General features: G+C 29.3%; 1 protein-coding gene across 2 annotated transcripts; it reads right to left on the reverse strand.

Annotated features, from left to right (window-relative positions):
• Nucleotides 1–248: 248 nt before the first annotated feature.
• On the reverse strand, nucleotides 249–21,240 carry Tango11 (transport and golgi organization 11). 2 transcript variants are annotated; one of them, XM_067279847.1, is made up of 4 exons: nucleotides 21,164–21,240; nucleotides 10,302–10,513; nucleotides 4,877–5,105; nucleotides 249–1,113 (listed from the first exon to the last, which is right to left on the reverse strand). In XM_067279847.1, exons 2-4 carry the CDS (start codon nucleotides 10,510–10,512, stop codon nucleotides 903–905), a joined length of 651 nt encoding a protein of 216 aa, XP_067135948.1. In that variant the 5' UTR covers nucleotide 10,513; nucleotides 21,164–21,240; the 3' UTR covers nucleotides 249–902. The 2 variants fall into 2 exon arrangements, with proteins under 2 accessions (XP_067135948.1, XP_067135947.1); XM_067279846.1 differs by lacking the exon at nucleotides 21,164–21,240 and adding an exon at nucleotides 19,955–20,079.
• Nucleotides 21,241–22,663: the final 1,423 nt, after the last annotated feature.

The raw sequence follows: 22,663 nt of genomic DNA on the forward strand, positions 1-22,663 counted from the left end.
AGCTATAAAGAAGCATTTCATCTGGATTCATTACAATAAAATATTGTGTCAAACTGTCTCATTATCATTAATCCTTTCAAATATATTTCTTCAGATGAGGTCTCTGCTAAAACAGTGATCTCATCTGAAGGCAATGATTAAACTCATTTATTAAGATTAATTAAATTTGTGATGAATAAAATAGTGTCTTATAATACAGCTAGTATCACATCACAAGGAAAACACAAATCCAACATTAAGCAAAAGCATCAACTTATGATATAATTTAATAAAAAGAAATATGTACAAATTTGTGAACAGTTTTATTTTCAATAAACTATGACACCATTTTTAATAGATCTTAATCAAAACATGGAAAAATTTGATTTTAAAACAAATGATTCAAGTTATAAAATGTACAAATTTTATAAAGTATAATTCATTAGTGCATCTCGGCACAAATAGTTAAATATTAATGTTTTCTGACAGATCAATGGATTTCATAATAGATTAAAATATTTGAAATCTTCAGGAAAAGTAAATTTAAAATTCTAAATATAAATTTAAATTTTCAGAACAGTTTTAAATTGTACTGAAAAAAATTCATATTATATAAAGTAATTACATATTTACATTTTTATGATATGGAGTTAATTTATTGTCTTCTCATTTACATCATCTCTTAAATTTATAGGATTAAATCTGGCTCCCTTCAAATATCTTTTGTGATGTTTAAAATCATTGAACTAGATAACTCGTAAGACAGAAGAAATGGACTATTTTATCATGAAATGTCACTTACATCAATCAGTGTATGGGCACTCTTAAAACAAAGAATAAATTGCTTTCCAAAAACTGTTCATTGTTTTGTACATCTAAACATTTTCCTTTCTAAATTGACAAAATTTGATCTAAAAAAAGTTTCACCAATTTTTATGAAGCCAAATTAAACCTTTCAGTAAAAAATATATAACTCCTAAAGAATATATAGCAATTTCTCGTTGTTGTCTTTGTTGATTATCTTGTTCAATTGTTAATACTCTTCGACTGAGATGTTTTACTTGACGACGAAGCAGTGCCAATTCTTCTTCAGGTGAATGTGGAGTTATTTCTGTACTATTTGTTCCCTGTGGACTATACAAATTGTCTTTATTACATATTTTTATAAATTCAACAAAATATGTCAAGCATGCAAAATTAATACTTATTTTATAACAAATACTTTTGTGTATCTTATATAGTAAATATTCATGTTAGTTTATTATTATTAAATTACTGCATAAATCTGTTATACACAATTATTGAAATTATTATAAAATCGTAGGCACAAAAAACCTTACACACGCTGTTTCTAGCAAACAAATTAATAAGCACAAACGTTTTCGGCCGTTTTGAAAGGCCTTCTTCAGGTGCACTGAGGACGGTTGGAAACTCGGATAGCAAATGTTTACGTGACATCATTGTTTATGAGGGGTTTCCTCTTACAAGTGACGTCATAGCAGAGAAGGTTTAAACGAAATTGACCTTTATAATCTTAAAATATTTTCCAAGGTCAATTTCGTTTAAACCTTCTCTGCTATGACGTCACTTGTAAGAGGAAACCCCTCATAAACAATGTCACGTAAACATTTGCTATCCGACTTTCCAACCGTCCTCAGTGCACCTGAAGAAGGCCTTTCAAAACGGCCGAAAACGTTTGTGCTTATTAATTTGTTTGCTAGAAACAGCGTGTGTAAGGTTTTTTGTGCCTACGATTTTAAATTAGTTCTAGCTTTGTGTGCAGAGATTAGAAATTATTATATAATTATGTTTGTATTTCTTCAATTTCAAGATGCTATTGATTGTAAGATACAAAATTTAAAATAACACAAACATTTTCTATTAACTTAGCCATCAAATTGTCTATAACATTCATTTTGATTAAAATGCTTAAATAAATGAACACAATTTATTTATTTATGCTTTGAAGCATTATTTTCATGCTTCTTCATGCATAATGTATTTTCATTTCAATGCTGTAGCATAATTTTTTTTTAGCTTTGTTTTAACTGAAACAAGAGTTCAAGAGTTTTAGTTGAATTTAATACCCGTAACAATTATCAATGCACATAACTGAAATAACAGCAGGATGAATAGATATGATGAAGTTTGTTCACACAAATTCTCTATAATTGCCAAATTGATGAGATTTTTTGACAGCAGGTCTAAGGTGTCATTCACTACAAAACATCCTTATTTCAGACATTACAATATGAAAAAAATGTGCATCTTGAAATTGAGGAAGTGCAGTAAACATTTTTGCTTACATTTGAAGAATGTAGCTGTAAAAATGGAGCATGTGAATAAATTTATTGAAAGTATAATCTTTCTCTAATAAATTTTAAAATTAATTTTACAGAATAAAGATAAATGTAGTGCAAATGTCATCAGTCCTGGAACTTTTTGACTGCACCTTGTATAATCAACTTAGTAGAATCATGACATCAACAACAAAGATGAGATTATGAGTGACTAGAATCATCTCTACCTACAGAAGACAAGTTTCATTTCTTGTTTTGATGTCATTCATCTTTGAAAGGAGAGATGAGAAATAAGTCACCAGAATATGACCCCAGATCTTGTCCTGTTGAATTACCATCTTTCAAAATATTTAAAGAACTATTTTGGCAATAGGTGTATGATTTCTATAATGAGGATATTAAAAACATATATCTCAGTATGAAAAATGCCTAAATGTCTGTGGAGAGCACAAAGAAAGAAAAACTAAGAATTCAAAAACTTTTTTTTTAATAAAAAATCAGTTCTTACTTTCTGGGAAACACACACACATTTTGTCCACTACCATGTTATTTAATATTTTGTCTTAAATATTACACATCCATCATAATTTGCACTAATGTCAAAATGACCATAAAGTTTTTGACTTGATTTACAATTTTAGATACTGTTAGAAATAACAAACAACAACTAAGAATTTTTTTTGGAATTACTGTGGCTAACTTCATTCATATTTCAACTTCTATAATTATTATAGTGGAAGAATGATTTTGATGTTCCTGTATGACATTAATTTTGGCTTACATATCAGAAGTTTTTATACTGTATTTCATTTTTTAAATGTTAAAATTATCTTGCTTTATTCCTGTTTATACTACGATGATAAGAGACAGAATCATTATACTTTATTCAAAAGAAAAATTTCTCTGACACAACTACATTAATTTTGCCATATTCATGATTTAAAATCCAAACTTTTATTGTTTTACATAAAAATACATGAGTTGTAGGTTAGTGCACCTACAACTCATCAGTTGATTATGAGCTTGCCCCTATCCCTTGAATATACTTGTTTACCAGTTGGAAGATAGTAGCAAACAAGAAAGTTATAATGAAACTGTGAATGTTATATAAATGCAGGACTAACAGAAAATGTTAAACTGGACATTCATTTCATATATATATATATATATATATATATATATATATCTTTGAATTTCAAGTAAAAATTATTTTGAATTCTATTTCCATATCTAGTTTTATATGATTTGCATCAAATATAGTCAAGATTTGACTTAGAATTTCTTCTATGTTAAGATTTTGGTTTGATTCTATCTTATGGGCACAAAGAGTGCCTTTTAATCATACCCATTATGGGTTTGGCCAGGGCCACAATTGGGGTAGGTGGCATAAGTCCATGAGAGATAAAGCCTGACATATCTGGGACAGACCATGCATGAAAAATTTCTGGGGATTTTTAACTGTCTGAATTCAATCCTTGGCCCTCAGCAATAGCCTGATGTCTTAATTGTCTGGCTATTTGTTGAGATGATTTTTATAAGCATTTGAAAAAAATAATATTTTCAATCTTACCAAAAATCCTCTAATCTTTCTCCAAAATTTCTTCTCGTGGACTTCAATTTTGAGTGTCATTATATTTGGAACTAGCAGTACCTGCCATGCATTGCTGTGGCTCAAAATGTATCTATTATAAATGTAATAACACTTCCCCTGTGGGGGGATTTCGAAAAATCCCTTCTTAGTGTACATTCTCTTGATGTACCCTATTAAAATGCAATCAAAAACGCAAAAACCTGCATCTAAAATAGTATAATAGAAGCCCAGTTCTTCACGGTAAGCCTTAATTTTGTCCCTCTTCCCCAAAGGAGGAATTTCGACATCTATATTATATAAAAACACGCGCGTATTTGAATGCAACACTGTGTCAAAATTTCAAAGCAATCGGTGAAGAACTTTCAGAGATTAGCTATTAGGAACAAATGAACATGTACATTTTTATTTATATAGATTAAATCATGTCAAGATATTTATGTGAATATTTAATAATGTTCAGGAAATAATTATAATCCTTCACATTTTAAATTTTCTTTCAACACTTTTAAGTTTTACTCATCCCTATATTTCACATTTAGAACACAACTAATATCATTTTTCACGTCATCTTATTTCTTATTAGACTCAACAAAAATGTTTTTAGATATAAGTAATGTAATCAAATGTAAAAATCTCCTTAAAAGCCTGCTGCAATAAACTGGTTGGATACCCTTGCCTTGAAGTACAAGGAAAAAAAGTAAATGTAAATGTAAGCTGTAAGAAATACTTAAAATGTCAGGGGTAACAAAGAAGCATTTTCAAACTGTAAGTACCGGTACATGGATTTCATTTACTAAAATAATCATCAATCACAAATTCAAGTAAAAGTATAAGAATGCAAACAACAAAAAACATTTTCAAATTTCACAATATTTAACTGTGTTCAATGTTAAAAGTGAAATGAAATAATATTTTATATTTATGGAAAAGTACAAAAGTTTATTAATATTTTTATAAATTCTGCATATATGAAACAGTAACTCTATATTGAATAAACAAAATTTACCTTTGATGTTCCTGATCAACAGGTACAACATCAGAATCTGTAAATAATCTCTTAGATTTTGTTTTAGATTCACCAGATTTCTCAACAACTGATGGATAGTGATGTTCGTCTAAAGTAATAACATGAGGTGGTGTCGAAAGCTGAACACCAGGAAAAGGATTTAGCATTAAATTTGATTCCAAACGCAGTTCTGGGAGAGGTTCTCTTCCTCCTATGTGTTTATCACCACCTTAAAAATAATTTATAATAAAAACAAAATTATTCAATACTATCTTACAAAATTTTGCAATTATTATAAACAACACTATCTTTTAATATTAAAAGTGTTAGTGTTTAGTGTATCTAGCATTAGTAGTACTGCATCTTGATTGAAATATACATACTAGCAACTAAATAATTGAAATAATATCTAAATAAAAAGCATTAAATTTTTATACATTGTTTATTAACAATATTCTATTATAAAACCTGTAATAAAATTTTTTAAAACAGTACAAGTCCTCACTTAACATTTTCATTTATCATCATCAAGGAAAGGTACAAGTACGAGGGTTGATCAAAAAGTAAGGTTATAAGGCCAATACTCCCGGAGTTTTGTTTGTTATAGAGAAATGAGAAGTGTGCAGTAATTCCAATACATGGGGTTGGCAACTGTGCAGAGTTTCAGCCACCCGCCACCCACAGCACTAGTTGTAGGTAAACACAAATGGTGACTTGTTTGGAAAACTGGTCTTGTGAAGAAATCCTCTCAGTTATTCGATTTCTGTGGGCGAAACATGTAACCACAGCTGAAATTCACTGGCAGCTGGTAGAGGTTTACGGAGAGACTGTAATGTCTCGTCAGCATGTCGCAGAACGGTGTTGGAAGTTTGTGGCCGGTAGAGAAAATGACACCGATGAGGATCATCGACCACGCTCCCTACAGCCCGGACCTCACTCCAAACGACTTTCACCTGTTTCCTCTCTTGAAGGAGAACCTACCAGGATGACAATTTGCTTCAGACAAGGAAGTGAAACATTTTGCAACAACTTGGCTGAACATGATGCAAGGACAGTATTTTTATAAGGAGGGAATTTTCACTCATCACACAAAGTGACAAGTGCCTAAACTGATATGGAGACTATGTCAAAAAATAACCTAATGTATGTACTATCAGTTGGTTGTATGAAATAAAATGTACACTTTTCACTGCAGGCTTTGTAACCTTACTTTTTGATCATCCCTTGTACTGTACATATACCTTGTACCATAGAATACATAAAAATGCATGGCATTTACAATTATTATTCTGGAATTTTCTTTATAAACAGCAAAACATTCTGAGATGGAAAATAAATGCTAGAGGTTGCAAACATAATCCGATCAGAATAACATTAACCAAATTATATCTTGTTTCTATTATTTAGGCTATGATAAAACTGGTTTTCTTACATGTCATTTTTCCTTAACATTGCAATTTCCAAGAACCTATCAACAACATTAGGCAAGGACTTGCTGTTTATTTGTATTCTACTTATAATTAAAAATTGAATGCATCTAATAATTAAAGATTTAAAAAGCATCTCAAAACATTTTGTTTTTAGAGTAAGTACAGATAATCTCATTTCGATAAAAACATTTTATCTATAAAATCTACCATTATATTATGCATAAAGAAGTATTTAGACAATTCAAAAATTACTATTTTTTTAAACAAGAAAATTTAAATACAAATTACCAAATCATAAGTTTCATTTTTTTAAAACCAAGAAAATTACAGAAAAATTAATGCTATACTTCAGTGTTCCATGACCTTTTTCTACTTGCAGCACACCCATGACTCAACACAGCACACCAAAATGTTATCCCCCTCAAAAAATGTATACGATACGATACTATTAATAGAGTTACATAATGCTACTAACGTATTATTATTATTATTAAACAGACATCAACACCTGTGAGTAAATTTATTTTACATAGAATACATAAAAATGCATGGCTTGTAATAAAGAATAAACAATCATCATCTTATTTCATCAGTGCTTATTTAATCACGTGGCAGAGAATGAAATACAAGCATAAGAAATACAACTGTGATAAAAATATATAAATAAAACTTGAAATTAACAGAATATGTAAAAGTTCAGGTCACACCTTTCACCATTTGATGGCACACGTGTTGCAGAACACTGCCATACTTCTTCATATATAACACTGTTAACATGTAATAAGTTGTAAATTCAAGAAATTAATATTTATAAAAATTTGCAGTGAAATAAGTTTGTTATTTAATTATTTTCATTAATAATAATTATAAGACAAATATAATGACATGCAACAAACTAACCTAGGGGGAAGTCCAGATGGTCTGCCACTTTTCCTATAAGTGCCATAATCATTGCACAATGTTTTAGCAAAAGACAACAGTTTTAGAAAATCCAATTAGGACAGCAATTTGCCTTTTTGATTTGTCTTCTCTACTCTGACGGTAAATTTGTTGTATTTCAGACTCACTAAGATTATAACTTTGTGGCATGTTGATTGAGCAGTGCAATACATCTAATCGTAAATTTTTCAATCTTTTACCCTACTCTGTAATGTGCCTGACCAGTATAATAAGTAATTTGCATAAAAGTTTTTTCTCTAAAAGTATTTTGATGATGTCTTACATTTATGAAAAAATGCTTTTGTTGCAGTCAACATAATTTTTGCTCTTGTACTTTGCTTAAAACTATGAAATTTTCCGTATATCCATATGATTATTATTTTTCAGGTAGCATAAAACCTTTTGCATGATCTGTAGCTGTATTTTGTGCCCAAAATGAAAGTGGTTTTATAGTTCTGAAATGGACCTTATTTATTTATTAAATTAATATAAAAGTTTAATATTGTCAAGTATGCATTATGATCTCATTTTCCCAAATATTTTTAAGATATTAAATTATTTACATTTTAAAGTAATTAATTTGTTTCTCATTCAAATTAGTTTTATGCTGTATTTTTCACAATTATGTTATTTATACTATAAGATTTTCTTTAACTATTTAATCAATCAAACTTTGTATAGAATCAAAAATTTAAACTTTAATGAAACAGGTTGCAATAAATGAAATTTTATATATAAGATTTTTACTATTATTTGTATTAGAATAAACAAACTTAAGATTACATTATATTTCTTGCTAAGGAAATTTATATGAATTTCTAAGTTATTATTATTAATTTATTTATATAATTTATAAATTAGTGTTTATTTAAGTTTGAAACTACAGTTTAAAGTTGAGTCTCCATATTTGTGGAGTTTATATATTGACACTTCCTGCAAAAATCTACTCCCATCAAATGTTCCTCTAATTTTTCATATGGCTGCACAGTGCTACAATGCACCCAAACAAAAAATTTCAGACAAGAAATCCAATACATGTTCATATGAACTTTTTTGCTTAGAATCACTCATACTATTATTTCCTGGAATATCGTATTTCTCCCAAATCACCCTGTATACAAAAATTATTTGGATCGTCATGAATGTTTTGTATTTAGATGCCCTGCTGTCAGCTGTGTGTGCAGAAAGTAAAAGCACCCAGGCAACTCCTTAGAAATCAATGAATGGCCATACAGCTTGGAGAGAACGTTGCACTCATCCAAACTGCTCTATAATGTTTCCTACATATGTCTAAACACTTATGCAACCAAATTGGTGGTATTAAACTAGGAAAAGATTTAGTAAAAATAAAATAAAATAAAATAAAATAATAATTTAAAAAAAAAACCACCTTTATCCTAGCAACATATTTATTAAAATTAAAAACATTTTTGATCAGTTTGACTGACCTCTTTCAGTTGCATTGAATACATTGCTTTCTATTTTTAAATGTATTCTTTTATTCAATGTAACTGAAGGTCAGTCAAACTGATCAAAAACATTTGAAATTTTAATAAATGCATTGCTGGGATTAAGAAGGTGATTTTTATTTATAGTAACTTATGCAACCATTTGCAATTAACAGAAATGTTTAAATTTATTTAAAAGGTTTTAATTGTGTCTTATAATAATGAGTAATATTTTAGATCCATGTTTATGAAAATACTATCAAAAACATTATTATATGGTTAAGAATAAGGTATGCACCAAAGTATTCACCATACATACACAACATACAAAGGCCATAAACTAATCTACTCATATAACACATCATTACTCAGTAAATACAGTGAGCAGCAGCCAAATTCAGTATATTCTACAACCACTATTGCAAAAACACAAATATGCAAATATGGAGACTCAACTATGGTTATACTTCTCTTAGCATATTGATTTTGTTATAAATTTAAAATATAAAAATTATATTTAGCAAAAAATTATTTCTTACAAGACTATACATATACATGAGTCCATATCCTTCAGTCCCTTCACACGCTTTTGTAGAGGCATTAACAAGTCTACAGTGGAACTGACCTTTTATTTGAGGCTACTGTTCACCATCAAATGTAAAAAAGTTAGAGAGTCCTCTAGCGGTAGCACACACAATTCTTAAAAATTTTTTAAGAATTGTTCCCTACTTTAAACACCACACTAATTTAAATTTTTATAATCAATAATGACAATTCCTTCATTATTTCTTATCCCAATTACAATCTGTTTTCTTATATAAACCAATTTTATCCTATTATTTTCCATTCCTAAAGGAGTAGATGTCCTAGCTACTTTTCCTGACAAACCTCTCCAAAGATTATTTATTCCTCTTCTTACAATCTTTCTAAACATTTTAATCATTAAAATAGACACTGGATTACATCAGGCTACTTTTTCACAATTATATTTAATTAATTAATAAATAATTTGTTACTAGAGAGAGGTGTTAGGCACCATCAATTATTAAATTTAGTAATTATAAGTAAATTAATATTTATTAAATAATTTAGAATATTCTGAGATGGCACCTAATGCCTCCCTCCAGTGACAAATTATTTAGTAATTAATTAAATATAATTGCAGAAAAGTAGCCCAATGTAATCCAGTAGTTGCCTGGCTTTACAAATTTATCACGTTTTCTGATGTTTGTTTATGCACATTAAAACAGACTTATCAGACTCATCTAAACAGACTCATCTTCAATTTAATGTATCTTGATAATTTACATTTAAAATTTTAATACACTTTATAGACATTTACTCCCAATTTCAGAAGAGTTGAATTAATTCATTTAATTTTGTTGATACATTATCAGACTACAAATGATCAACAAATTTGTCTCAGTGATGAGAAAAGGGCATGTAAATATTGCATATGAAAGTACATGTAATATTGCAATTAAATTTTTCTGTATCTTCCCAATATCTGTGAAAAACAAGTATCTTCTACAATTAATTTTAAAATTTGCAACATGTATGCAACATTTCAGATGCATAATTTACAATATTTTAATCTAAAATACTTACCAGCAACAAGAATTCTTTCTGGAACATTCATAATTAATTTTTGTTGCTCAGATAATAAATGTGATCTTTCCGACAACTGTGCACTGTTTTCCCCAATTACACTAATTCTATCGGGTACTAGCATTTTAGAGCTAATTTCTCGTGTAAATTCTGGATCATAATGATCCCCTACACTGTTGAAATAATGAACTGGACTACTTTTATCAGACATTCTGAAAATATAAAAACAAATGTATAAATTTTCCAAAAATATTAAATAAAGCTCATTAGAAATTAAATCTATTACACGCCTTTAAAGTATCCAGCATACTGTTAAATTATAATAAGAACGTGTAATAGATTTAATTTCTGATTTGTTTGTTCCAGTAAGCATTTATTATTATAAAGCTCATTATTGAGAATAAATAAAATATTTAATACAGGTCATCTGGAAATGGATGTGTAATGGACAATATTTAAAAAGAATCTTGTTTAATTGTTTTTATAAAATGTCAAAATTAAAAGAAGATACTTTTATGTAACATTAAGCCAAATATTGTCAAAGATTTTTTGGACTAAAATTCATTTTAGATCAGTTCAATAATTGATCTAAAGAAAAATAATGATGTATCATTTATTTAAATTATTAAAATAAACACCTATGATTATCAAAATATACCGTATTTTACGGACTATAAGACGCTACGGACTATAAGACGCACCTTAATTTTTAAGCAATTTTTTTTTTTTTAAAATACCTATAAGACGCTACGAACTATAAGACGCACCTGAATTTTGGAGGCAATTTTTCGAAGAAAAAAGTGCGTCTTATAGTCTGTAAAATGCGGTAATTAATTTTGATGATTAAATCAATATCAAATTTAAGTTGTAATTATTAAAACAAATAAAGATTGCAGCATTGTTCGACTCACCTATAGGCCAAATTATTTAATAATTGATTTAAAATATAATAGAATTATAACTTAAAATTTCATTGATATTTGGTTAACCTAATTTATATTCTCTAGGCTGAAAATTCTGATTAAAAAAAAAAAATGTAATTTTCAATATATTTTAATCATAATTAATAAAATTACAGTAGAGTTCCACAAACTCAACTTCATGTGGACTAGATGACAAGTTACCGAAAATGACAAGTTTTACAGGCTTAGAGTGGGTTATTCACAATTCATAATACAAATTTATCTATTAAAAATGCTTTAACACGTTCAGAGCAAATGAAAACCTACTGTATAATCTAACAAAAAATAATTACTGTACTATAAAAGATATAAAAAAATTTACCTCCAAACAATGTCTTACTACATGTATATTACAAAGTATATGTGCAAATTCATATGTGTATTAATTACATACCAGTAGTGATTATTTCTATTTGTAGTTATATTCTAATTTAAAAAGTATTGGCTATTTGGTAGCTACTTTTGAGTTTGTGATGTTCGCGTGGTGGCATTTTGCAATGGCATTTTGGAAAAAGGATTATATCCTTTCTTTCTTTTCTCTGTAAGCTTTACAAATTTGAGAATTTCAATATAGCACTTCAAACATCCAAAAGTTTTCAGTGACAATGACTTTATTTGTTTAATTTATTATTACAAATGCATTTTGAAATGATTATACATGGGAAGACTCAAAAATAATGGGAAAAAATCATGTATTTATTTTAACAACTTCGTATTTTAATCTCTTTCAAAATACTCTCCATTAGACTCAATACACTTGTCCAAACATTTTTTTCCATTGTTCAAAACACCTAGAAAATTCCTGTTCCAAAATGCCTCTTAGTGCCTCTGTCATTTGTGTTTTCACCTCTTCTACTGTCTGAAATTGCTTCCCTTTGAGTTCCCTCTTCATCCTGGGGAACAAAAAATTCGCAAGGTGCAAGATCACATAAATACAGGGGTGGGGAGAAGGGTCATGCTATTTCTTGTCAATTACAGCTGCACAGAGCACCATGTGAGCAGGTGCATTGTCATGATGAAAAACCAATCCCTATTTGCCACAAGTCCCTTCTTTTCCTTCTCACAGCATCACAAAGTCTTTTGAAGACTTCCAAATAACAATGTCAATTGACTGTCTGACCTGGATAGAAGAGTTCAGAATGAAAAATTTCTTTTACATCAAAAAAATAGATTAACATGGTTTTCACATTCGATTTCATTTGTCTTGCTTTTTGGAATGAGGAAACCATAACACCATGATTCATAGCCAGTTATCACCTTAGAAAACAAGTCTGGATCATTTTCCAAATGTTCTTTCAAAGCCTGACAAGCTGCCAAATGATCGGAAGTCAACAAGTGTGCAAAACAAACTCTCTAGAAACTCTTCTCATGCGAGTTCTTATGACAAAATTCACTGAATTGAACTCCATAAAATCCCAGACAAATCAACAAGTTCATGAATGGTTTGACGGCAATCTTTGTTGATGAAATTTTCTCAACATTTTCGTCAGTTTGAACATTGGATGGATGCTCAGACCTGGGTTGATCTTCAAGAGACATTTCTCCTTTTTGAAAGTGGAAAACCCTTGTCTTACTCATGGCATCTTGTTTGTAAGTACATTGAATCATTTCAACTGTTTCAGATCCACTTTTCCCTAACAGAAAACAAAATTTCACAGTAGTGCATTGCTCTTTGAAATCTGACATCATGTTTTCAACGAAAATGAAAAACAGCTCTCACAAAAAAAAAAAAAGTTGCTACAGGTCAACAAGTCTTGACACACCAATGCCGCTTTGCATACTGATTCTGGAAAGTTCCATCTACTGACATCTAGCAGCGGATACGCATACTACAAACCTCCCACCCTCTACAAAATTATTCTCATTATTTTTGTTACCTTTTTTTTATTAACTAACTTAAAAAATAGTTTTGACAATTTTTGAATTCAAATACATCTGAATTGTATACTAGGTTGTTAAAACATCACTCCCATATCCATAATGTTAAACAATTTTAAATTTACTATTTCACACTATTCAAAATGTTATACAGATAATTTACCTAGGAAAACACCCAAGAAAAATATTTGACTTTCATATCAAGTGCCATAATTTTTACTTGGTACAATATTTTTTTACACCTCTGATGTTTTTATTTGGATATAAATTGTTTTTTTTTTTGGACTAATTTGACTAATTAATTTTTTCACTACCTTTCTATTAGTTTCAAGCTATTTATGACTTTATCATTGCTTCTATAACAATTTGGTCTTAAAACAGTCATAGAAAAACAATGAAAAAGTAAAATCAAGATAAGAATCTAACTGCAACAAACTAAAAGAGGGAGAAAAACTGCAAAATTAATTAATTCCAGCTTCTAGCTTATTCACTAGTTTAAGTTCTTGTAGCACAATTGTATGCATTGGTTCAAGATGACTGGTTTTTCCCAAATTTCAAATTTTAAAATTCTACTATATACTTGAATTTACCAATATTGGTAGATAATTAACTATTCTCATAGTAGCTAGAGTGGGAGAAACTATTATTCAGACCAATTTATTGCGTCATTTGTTGTTTTTTGTATTTTATTGTGCTTAATTTTTTTTCTTTAAAATAATTAAATTTAAATCAATTTTTGATAATTAACTAATAAAAGTGGAATTCTTTTGGCTATTAAGATAAAGAATGTTTGTTTATGTACTTGAGAGATTTTCAAAAGTAAATTTGTCATATCCATTTTTTTTTTATTCTCACCATAAATTTTAGTACAACTTTTTATACAGAAATTTTAGATAAAAGTATTCAGATACCAGTAGTGTCTTTCTCATAAAAAGAAAGATAGTATAACATTTGAAAAAAATCCAGCAAATAACTTTCCTAGCAACAATCAAAATTGTGTGGGACACCATCTATTATGATATTTTATTTAAAATTTTTTTATATCATCATCATAAAATAGAAAAAAGTTTAATTTCAAGAATAGAGGAGAGTTTTGTAAAAAACTGTAAATGCTAATAATGAATAAAATCTTCAATTTTAAAATGTTTTTCATCCTCTTCTTTGACCACAAAATGTATCTCCTTTAATGAAAATTATGAATGAATTATCAATAAAGAAATTTTTAATATATATTTATTTATACACATAAATGGAAAAGACCCAAAGGACAATTGATATCCACCCCAAAGATTAACAAATTTACATAAAAACCAAAGACAACAAATTACATAAATTAAAAATTATACATTGTGCTTTTAGACTTTAATTTAAAGCAAGTAAAATTAAGAACCAAAAAAACCATCAAAATTATTTAACTTTTGAGAAATATGGTAAAAAAATTCTTGATATACACTCAAACAAAAAAATGGAGTAAACACACAAGATGAAGGATGTAAGTTTTCAGTGGGATATGTAGAAAAAAACCAATCATAATAAATAAAGTCATTAAAAAATTTGAAATAAAGTAAACAATCAAAATATTTGATATGCTCAAAAAAAAGGGATAACCTAACCTAATCCCAGCAAAGCTAGTATTTTGAGTATATGGTAAGTTCATAACTTATTAAAAGATAAATAAATTATCAAGAACTCTAGCAATGTTATCAATAGGGAAGGCCATAAACCAAATGAGTAATCCATAATCAATGCAAGACAGAAAATTAGTAACAAAAATAGCTCTTAATGCACTTTTAGAGGAGCTAGGTTTACAGAAATGCAATATCTCAGTCTAATAGCCAGAGATTTAACTATTCAGTACAATATTTAAAACTAAGTTTATTATCAAAGATTAAAAAAGTAGTATAAATAAACATCACTAAGTCTAATGAGTATATAATGAAATACCAACAATCGCCTTAAAAATCGAGCTATAAATTGGCTAATTTATAGCCCCATTTTTAAGGCGATTATTGGTATTTCATTTAAAAAGTAGGTAAGGGAGGTTTGCAATTAAAGCAAAACACATAACCACAGTTTTTTGTACATTAATCCCAAAATTAGCAGATCTGAATAAAATTTTCAGCAAGTAAATATCAGATTGTAAGATATTTGGATTGGAACATATCAACTTAATATCATCAATATAAGCTACAACATGGGATTTAACATGGAAAAGAAGCAAAATGTAACAATTAAAATCACTGACAAGGGAAACCCGGTCACCGATTTTGACAAAATTTTGTGGACACGTAGTATTTACTCATACTTTAACTCTGCCAAAGTTGCAGAACCCACTATTCAGGCATTCTCAAGAAAATCACAATTAAAGTTTTTCTAGAACTATAGGGTGTGCACAAATTTTTGATTGATTTCAAAAGATTATACTTTCACTTATATTGAACAGAAATACATGATATTACCACCATTTGAAACAGAAATATTTGCAATTTTGTACTAACCTTAAATGTATTCAATGTGCATTCCACATGTGGCATGGCAGATGTCCAGGCAGTTCTCTCATTCTTGCCAAATCTCTCAAGGATGTTTTGTGATGTTCCTTATGGTGGTGCTGATGCATCTCAATAATTCTGAGTGTCATCGGAAGTGAGGGATGTAACCCAACAAGGAAGAAATTGTACTGTACACTGCCAAGGTCTGGTAACCAGGGTGGCCATGTGCAGGTGTCTTCAGCTGCTGCTACGTGACCAATCTATTGATCTGGCAGGTTTCCACTTAGGCACTCCTGAATGTCCATTGACAATGTGGTGGGGCCTAACTTGTTAGTAAATGATCTCTCTCTCCTCATCCACAAGTTGTGGTATTAACCAGTTTTCCAGCATGTCCAGAAACATATTTCCCATGACTGTTCTCCACAAAGAAGAATGGGCCAGACGTCGTGGTATTAAAAACTGTAGATATTCCTCTTTCAAATGGTGGTAATATCATGTATTACTGTTCAATATTAGTGAAAATATAATTTTACAAAATTATCCAATAATTTGTGCACACCCTATATATAAAAAAAAAAAGCCACAAAAAATAGATCCTTGTTGAACACCAGATAAGGAAAAATAAATAAAATAATAATCAAGAAATTCATAATTGCCCATTTTGATTTTGCATATTCATAGCAAAAAGTAATTAAGCCACGAATGAATTGCTAGGTCAATATGATCAATATCATATTTGTGAAGCAAGTCAAGAAGAATATTTGGTAAGATGGAATCAAAGATATACAGTTGAACCTATCTCAAAATTTACTTTCCCTCCTGCATTTTCAGTCTAAATTCAATATATTTTCCATGTTTTAATGCAAATAATTTTCTCCCAAAACCACTATATCTCAAATTATGGACTGATGTGTCAATTACAAATTCAAAGGTCACTAACTACATTTTGATAGCATAAACTGCAGTCAGGAAATGTCTCCTGCATTACAGAACATAGTTACAATTAATGCTGGTTTTTCTCCAATTGGTTATGAGTTTAATTTGGTTTATTTGTTTACAGCAATGCAATACATGTGCAATCTGCCTAGGAAGATTCCTCCCGGGAGGGCTTTAAATGGGAAACTGCCCCTATTTAGCTGTTACTAACTTGAAGAAAACCCAGAAAACTCCATGTGTCCAGCCAGTTGGTCAGATGCAAACCCACAACCAATTACCAGTATTCAGTGGTTTTATCCATTTTGCCACTGATGAGCTAAGACTACAAGTTTGGTTTGTGTCTAAAGACAGTCAGGCATCAGAAATTTATTTACACACTATTTCTGGTAAGGTATGTCAAAATGTTTTATTTATACCTAATACAGGTATGTAGTGTAGTTGCTATTGTATTACTGTAATAAAACACTACTTCTAATCAAACCTATTACTGTTTACTGTATATCTCACACTTTTTCTCATTCCCATGAGATTCGAAACAGAGAAGTTCAACTATATTGTATTTAATACATTATATATATATATTTTAAAAAGAACAATCAACAATACAAACAGTATATTGTTGATCCCAGTCTTTACCCTATAAAATATCACAAGTAGACAATTTGAAAAATAAAAATAAATCATTCTTATCATCATCCTACACACCGGGGTGTATAAAATATAAATCGAACTCACTTGTGCCTATTGACCGGTGTGAAATAAATAACTTCAATTCAACGAACGTTTTCTGGACGCCTTCCGTGTCCTTCTTCAGGTTAACCTGAAGAAGGACACGGAAGGCGTCCAGAAAACGTTCGTTGAATTGAAGTTATTTATTTCACACCGGTCAATAGGCACAAGTGAGTTCGATTTATATTTTAAATCATTCTTATCATATGAATAGTCATATTCTCAGCTATTTAAATTATATAAGAATCATTCTCTTATTTTAGGTCACAGTTTCTTTCCATATTTTTAACATTTAATAACAAGCAAAAATCAAGACAAAAACAATCTATGGAAAATGAATAATTCAAAGAAGTTTTATAAATATCTGAGGATGAATCCTACATCTTCAAATTTATACGTTTCCATGTTAAATAATTAGAAGTTTGCTGACATCTGAGAATAGATAATTTTAATTTTAGATTTTTATATTATGAAATTGTGATCTGTTGTACTGTTCAGTATATATCTAAATAAAGTTTCTATTTCTTCAAAATGTTTTTGTGAAGATCTTAAGCCTATTGTTTATTACTACCTAGTAGAAAAACTCTAAACTTTCAACATCATTTAATTCAATTATATAATTAAAATACATAAAATTTTTACACAAGTGAAAATATTCTATATCAACTCCTTGTTATGACATTTTAATAATTAAAATAAAAAAATGCAATTGTCATGATTAGTGTTCATGTTATAGTAAGAAAAAACGAAGATCAAGTAAAAATAATAGCATTGTATTGTTCTCATTACTGTATACTAGTCCTGCTATTCATTCTAATTTTTCTTCAATTTATTTCTTCACAGTATTTCTAGCAACTATTTTATATTAATATATCAATGTAGTAGCATTACCTACAAGTGGTGTATATCTTCTGGGTATTTCTCATGCAATTATGAGAATACAACAAATGCAATATTAAATGTTTGAAAATATCATCAAAATATACTTTGAGTGACCTTGAACTTTGAATGAACTAATATTAATCAATATTTCAACTCTGTACTAAATGCAAATAAGCTATTTCCTAATAAATCTTTTGTCCAAAAGTCAATATAAGTTTACATTATTTGTAGCCACAGTACATTTTTCTTCAAGGTAAAAGCTTTAAATAATTACATTTAAAATTCCATAGCAGCATGTTATATAGTTCTATTTTAATTCTTATGCTGTTGAGAATATGATTACAAATAAATAATTGATTAATGATTAAGCCTTTAATATTTGTAAGGATTGTTTACTTAATAGTTGATTTTTTGAAAATTCTTTTATTACAGTTTCAACTGTTTTTTGGATAAAAATTATTTTAGAAAACTATTTGGAAAATCAAAAAAATAAATGATAAAAAATTTCTTAAAGAAAACAAATATATTGTTTAATCAAAGTTAAATATTTTTGGGACAAAGTGTCCAAAAACATTAACACTAATACAAATTTCTTAAATAATTTCTATAATTGTTGCATAATTAAACAACTAAAATTAATATTCAACAAAAAATTAATAAACATTTCTTTAGTATTCATAATAATAAAAACTTGTAAAACTCATTATTAAGATGATGTTTTATTTGCTTGAAACTTGTATTTAGGTGTTATTCTGTTCATATATAGTTCCAGTTTACTTGTGTAGTAGTAGTTTTTTGATGTTTTATAACTAATATTGAATAAAGATATAAAATTATTACTATTTCTTCTATTGTTAATGACCTGTAATGTTACAAATTTGTTTATTTATTGGAATATTGCTATTTTTAAGTTTGTCAAGAAGATAACACAGTATTTCATATGAAATACTTTAATAAAATATAGAAAAAACTATACTTAAAGTATTTAACATCAAATACTGGGTTACCTTCTTGAAAAACTATTTTGTTGGTGTATACCATAGAGAAGTTGCATGCTATCTTTAAATTATATATATTCTGAATAGCAATAATCAACTAAATTTTCCAACTAAGACAAATGTATCTTTTAAAAATTCAAACAAGTATTTTTATGGAAAACAGAAAACTCTGATACAAATAAAAACAGTTCTATTTAAGTTGTATAGGTTAATCAAACAATATGCAATTCTTTGAAATGAGTACAGGATTTTCACTGCTTCATGTATAAGTCTTAAAATGCTTCTAGAGTAAAATAATAATCTTTGTAATTAAATATTTAGAAATGAAATTAAATATTAACATGAAGAATTGACAAATAACTTTGACCTTTTCATAAAAATTCACTAATTTATAGAAGAAAATGAATAGAAGTTAATGCAGTGATTTTAATGATTACAGTTACAGTTAATTAATTTATATAAGTGTGTGTCTATGTACAGTACAGTACAGTACAAATACTTAAAAGGAGCTTCTACAAGAAAACCTATGATGCCGATAATATCAATAATTAATACTTATAGATTAGTACCTAGATTGGAATATAATTACAAGCTTAGATAGTAACCATGTTATAAACTGTTTATATATTTCCGATTCTTAACATAAAATAAATTATAATGCCTAAACTTCTACGAAAATATAAGTAAATAAATTTAAAAATCTACGTCAATATCTACAAGATTCTATTGTGGAGAAATTCTACGAGAAAATTTATTTAAATAAAATAAACAACTCTTACGATATTTTCAGGATTCTTCTCTCATTCTACCAAAACCGTGAAATCACGTCGAACGTCCGTTTGCCGGACCGAATGCATTATGTTAATTGGGCTAGATACTTTATCGTCCGTTACTATATTTTCTTCATAAAAATGATATTATAGACATATTATTATATTTTTTAAATTCTAGATGTGTATAAAACATTAATTATATTACACGAATCAATTTAATGGATAGTTATTATTTAGTTATAAATATACATTTTGTTTTATTTTTATTTACAATTTTATATAAGTTTAAAATCATTATTTTTAAAAATTTTTAAATGTTGATGTGAGTTTGCGATCCTTACTGTGATGGGGTGTATATAATTTCATAAATACTGTATATTGTACTGTACATTTATATTTATGGAATGATTTATATTATATATGTTAATAAATATACTATAATAATTACTGTAATTATTACTTAGAAATCAAATGCAGTATACAAAAGATATCCAAGTTATTCAGAATTTATATGATATAAAAAGTATATGTGATATATGAACTGACTATATATACTGTTATGAAAATGTTCTTGAAGATATATTTAAACACTTGATTATTCTTGGTGATATTTTTATATTTCTATATATACACTCATTGACAAAAAAAAAAAAAAAAAAAAAAAAAAAAATGTTACGCATCAATAAAGAAGCATTGGAATCGAAATGGAACTATTAGTGCGAAAGTAACGACAATGGTAATAAATGATTACAATATAAGAAATGAACAATTTCCTATGCAACAACGGTACAATTTAAAAGCATTTTTTAGGACCTCGTGGAATCTCTCTTGCCTGGATACAATGCGGTGATACGGTCGGGCAAAGAGGTATATGGGCCATATTATATGCTATCTTGCGACAGATTTGCCAATAAATGTAACTGCTACTCTAGATTCTTCACACACAATGGCTAGATGTTTTGTTATATAAATGTCTACTGGGACATATCTTATTAGTAGGATTTATTATACCGGTGTCCGGGTTCTGCGAATTGAGAAAGTGAATTTTTCTGAGTAAGTTTCCTCAATTCGCAGAACCCGGACACCAGTATAATAAATCCTACTAATAAGATATGTCCCAGTAGACATTTATATAACAAATTGTATAATAAGGACACAAAGGCATATGAATTATTACAATGGCTTGATGTCCAAGCGATTAAGGTGTCAGCCTACCTCACTGGGGGACCGGGATCGTATCTAGACGGGTCGAAAAATTCCCAGGAATTTATCGGGGGGATCCGTTCGGATATGTCGGGCCCCGTCCCTCACCACCCGGCCGCCCCATTGTGGGCCTGGCCGAACCCATAATGGGCTTGCTAATACAGGCCCTCTTAGTGCCCACAGAGCGGAAAGAGTTTTAAAAACAAACAATAAACTCAGTTAAGTTTTTTTAAGATTTCACTGGCGACGTTCAATGATTTTTCTCAGAAACCGTTAGAGCAGGGGGGCGGGGAACTTTTTTAGCCATTACCCCCCTCATTTGAAAAGGAGAAAATCGATACAAATTTAAATTAAACACTATTTATTGAATCATTTTACACTGAAAATAATAAATAATAGACAAACCAAATAAAATTATCATTTTAGAACACAATAATTTCATTGAAAACTTTTACTCTTTAGGTTTTGGAGAAATTCCTTATTACCCCCAATAATTTCATTTTTACCCCATTTGGGGTAATTTACCCTGGTTCCCCGACCGCTGCGTAAGAGATAGGAAAATTGTACAACAAAGTGTATAGAGCAGACGGAAAACAAGTTTTGGTTACCTTGGATGATCTTGAAAATCAGTGGTTTCAGCCAATATATGAGTGGTATGATGTTCGGGGTTACTCGAACGACTACAAGATATAATACAAAGAACAAAACTTTATTATCGAGTACGAACATAAGATTTTTTAAAATGATACAGAATCCCAGTGGCGTGCCGTGACATTTGATGATAGGGAAGCTGTGTTTCTGTAAGAAGCAGACTTCCAGGGGCAATCAGTTAATTGCACGTCAGTAATGGTCTAGGGTCCATTCGTACACGGGTGGTGGCTGTAGAGACAAAGACGACAAGTATCTAACAAAAACCGTTTATTTTAACATAAAATAAACATATACTACGTACAAAATAGTTTGCTTTAGAACAATCAGCCGTTCGGACGTCCTGAGCGTCGATGTGGTTCTTCGATGGTCGATCGAAGGTAGCCCCGGGACAGTGGTGTTGACAAGTCTGTAAGGAACGGGGAGACTTCGTCCGTTGGAGTCGGGAACACGGACACGAAAGTGGCACGGGTTACAGGTTGGCACAATAGACGAGAAATTGTTTCTTTTTCTTTCTTTCTTTCTTTTTTTTTTTTTTGCGCGTTGACACGGCGTTTTGGTTATTCAGAACGTTAACCGAGTGCCAGGTGTCCTCGATTGTCAAAGATTATATCAATCTCCGTTCTTTCTTTCATCCGTTTTGATTAGTCGTTCTCCCTCAGTCACGCTTTCCGAGTGGTTGGTCCCTGGTTACTAAACGTAACGAGACTCTTACCCGGAGAGTGAGAAAAGTCAAAATCGAAGACGAATTCGATCTTCCACCGATCATAGGACGACTTCCTTCCGTGATTTATGATTTCTGCCTGGCAGTTTGATATAAACAATGAGTGTCCGACTACAAACGACTTTTACCTATGTTTTTTT

The sequence above is a fragment of the Centruroides vittatus genome, unplaced genomic scaffold (genome assembly GCF_030686945.1).
Source record: "Centruroides vittatus isolate TY-2023 unplaced genomic scaffold, ASM3068694v2 contig_878, whole genome shotgun sequence".
NCBI classification, from domain to species: Eukaryota; Metazoa; Arthropoda; class Arachnida; order Scorpiones; family Buthidae; genus Centruroides; species Centruroides vittatus.

Bases quoted from the DNA above. Each gene is read 5' to 3' on its own strand.
- Tango11 (XM_067279847.1), bottom strand. From the start codon at position 10,512: ATGTCTGATAAAAGTAGTCCAGTTCATTATTTCAACAGTGTAGGGGAT. The intron at 5,106-10,301 runs GTAAGTATTTTA...ATTATTTTTAAG, and splicing joins AGAAAGAATTCTTGTTGCTG to GTGGTGATAAACACATAGGA. The intron at 1,114-4,876 runs GTAAATTTTGTT...CAATTTGTATAG, and splicing joins GTTGATCAGGAACATCAAAG to TCCACAGGGAACAAATAGTA.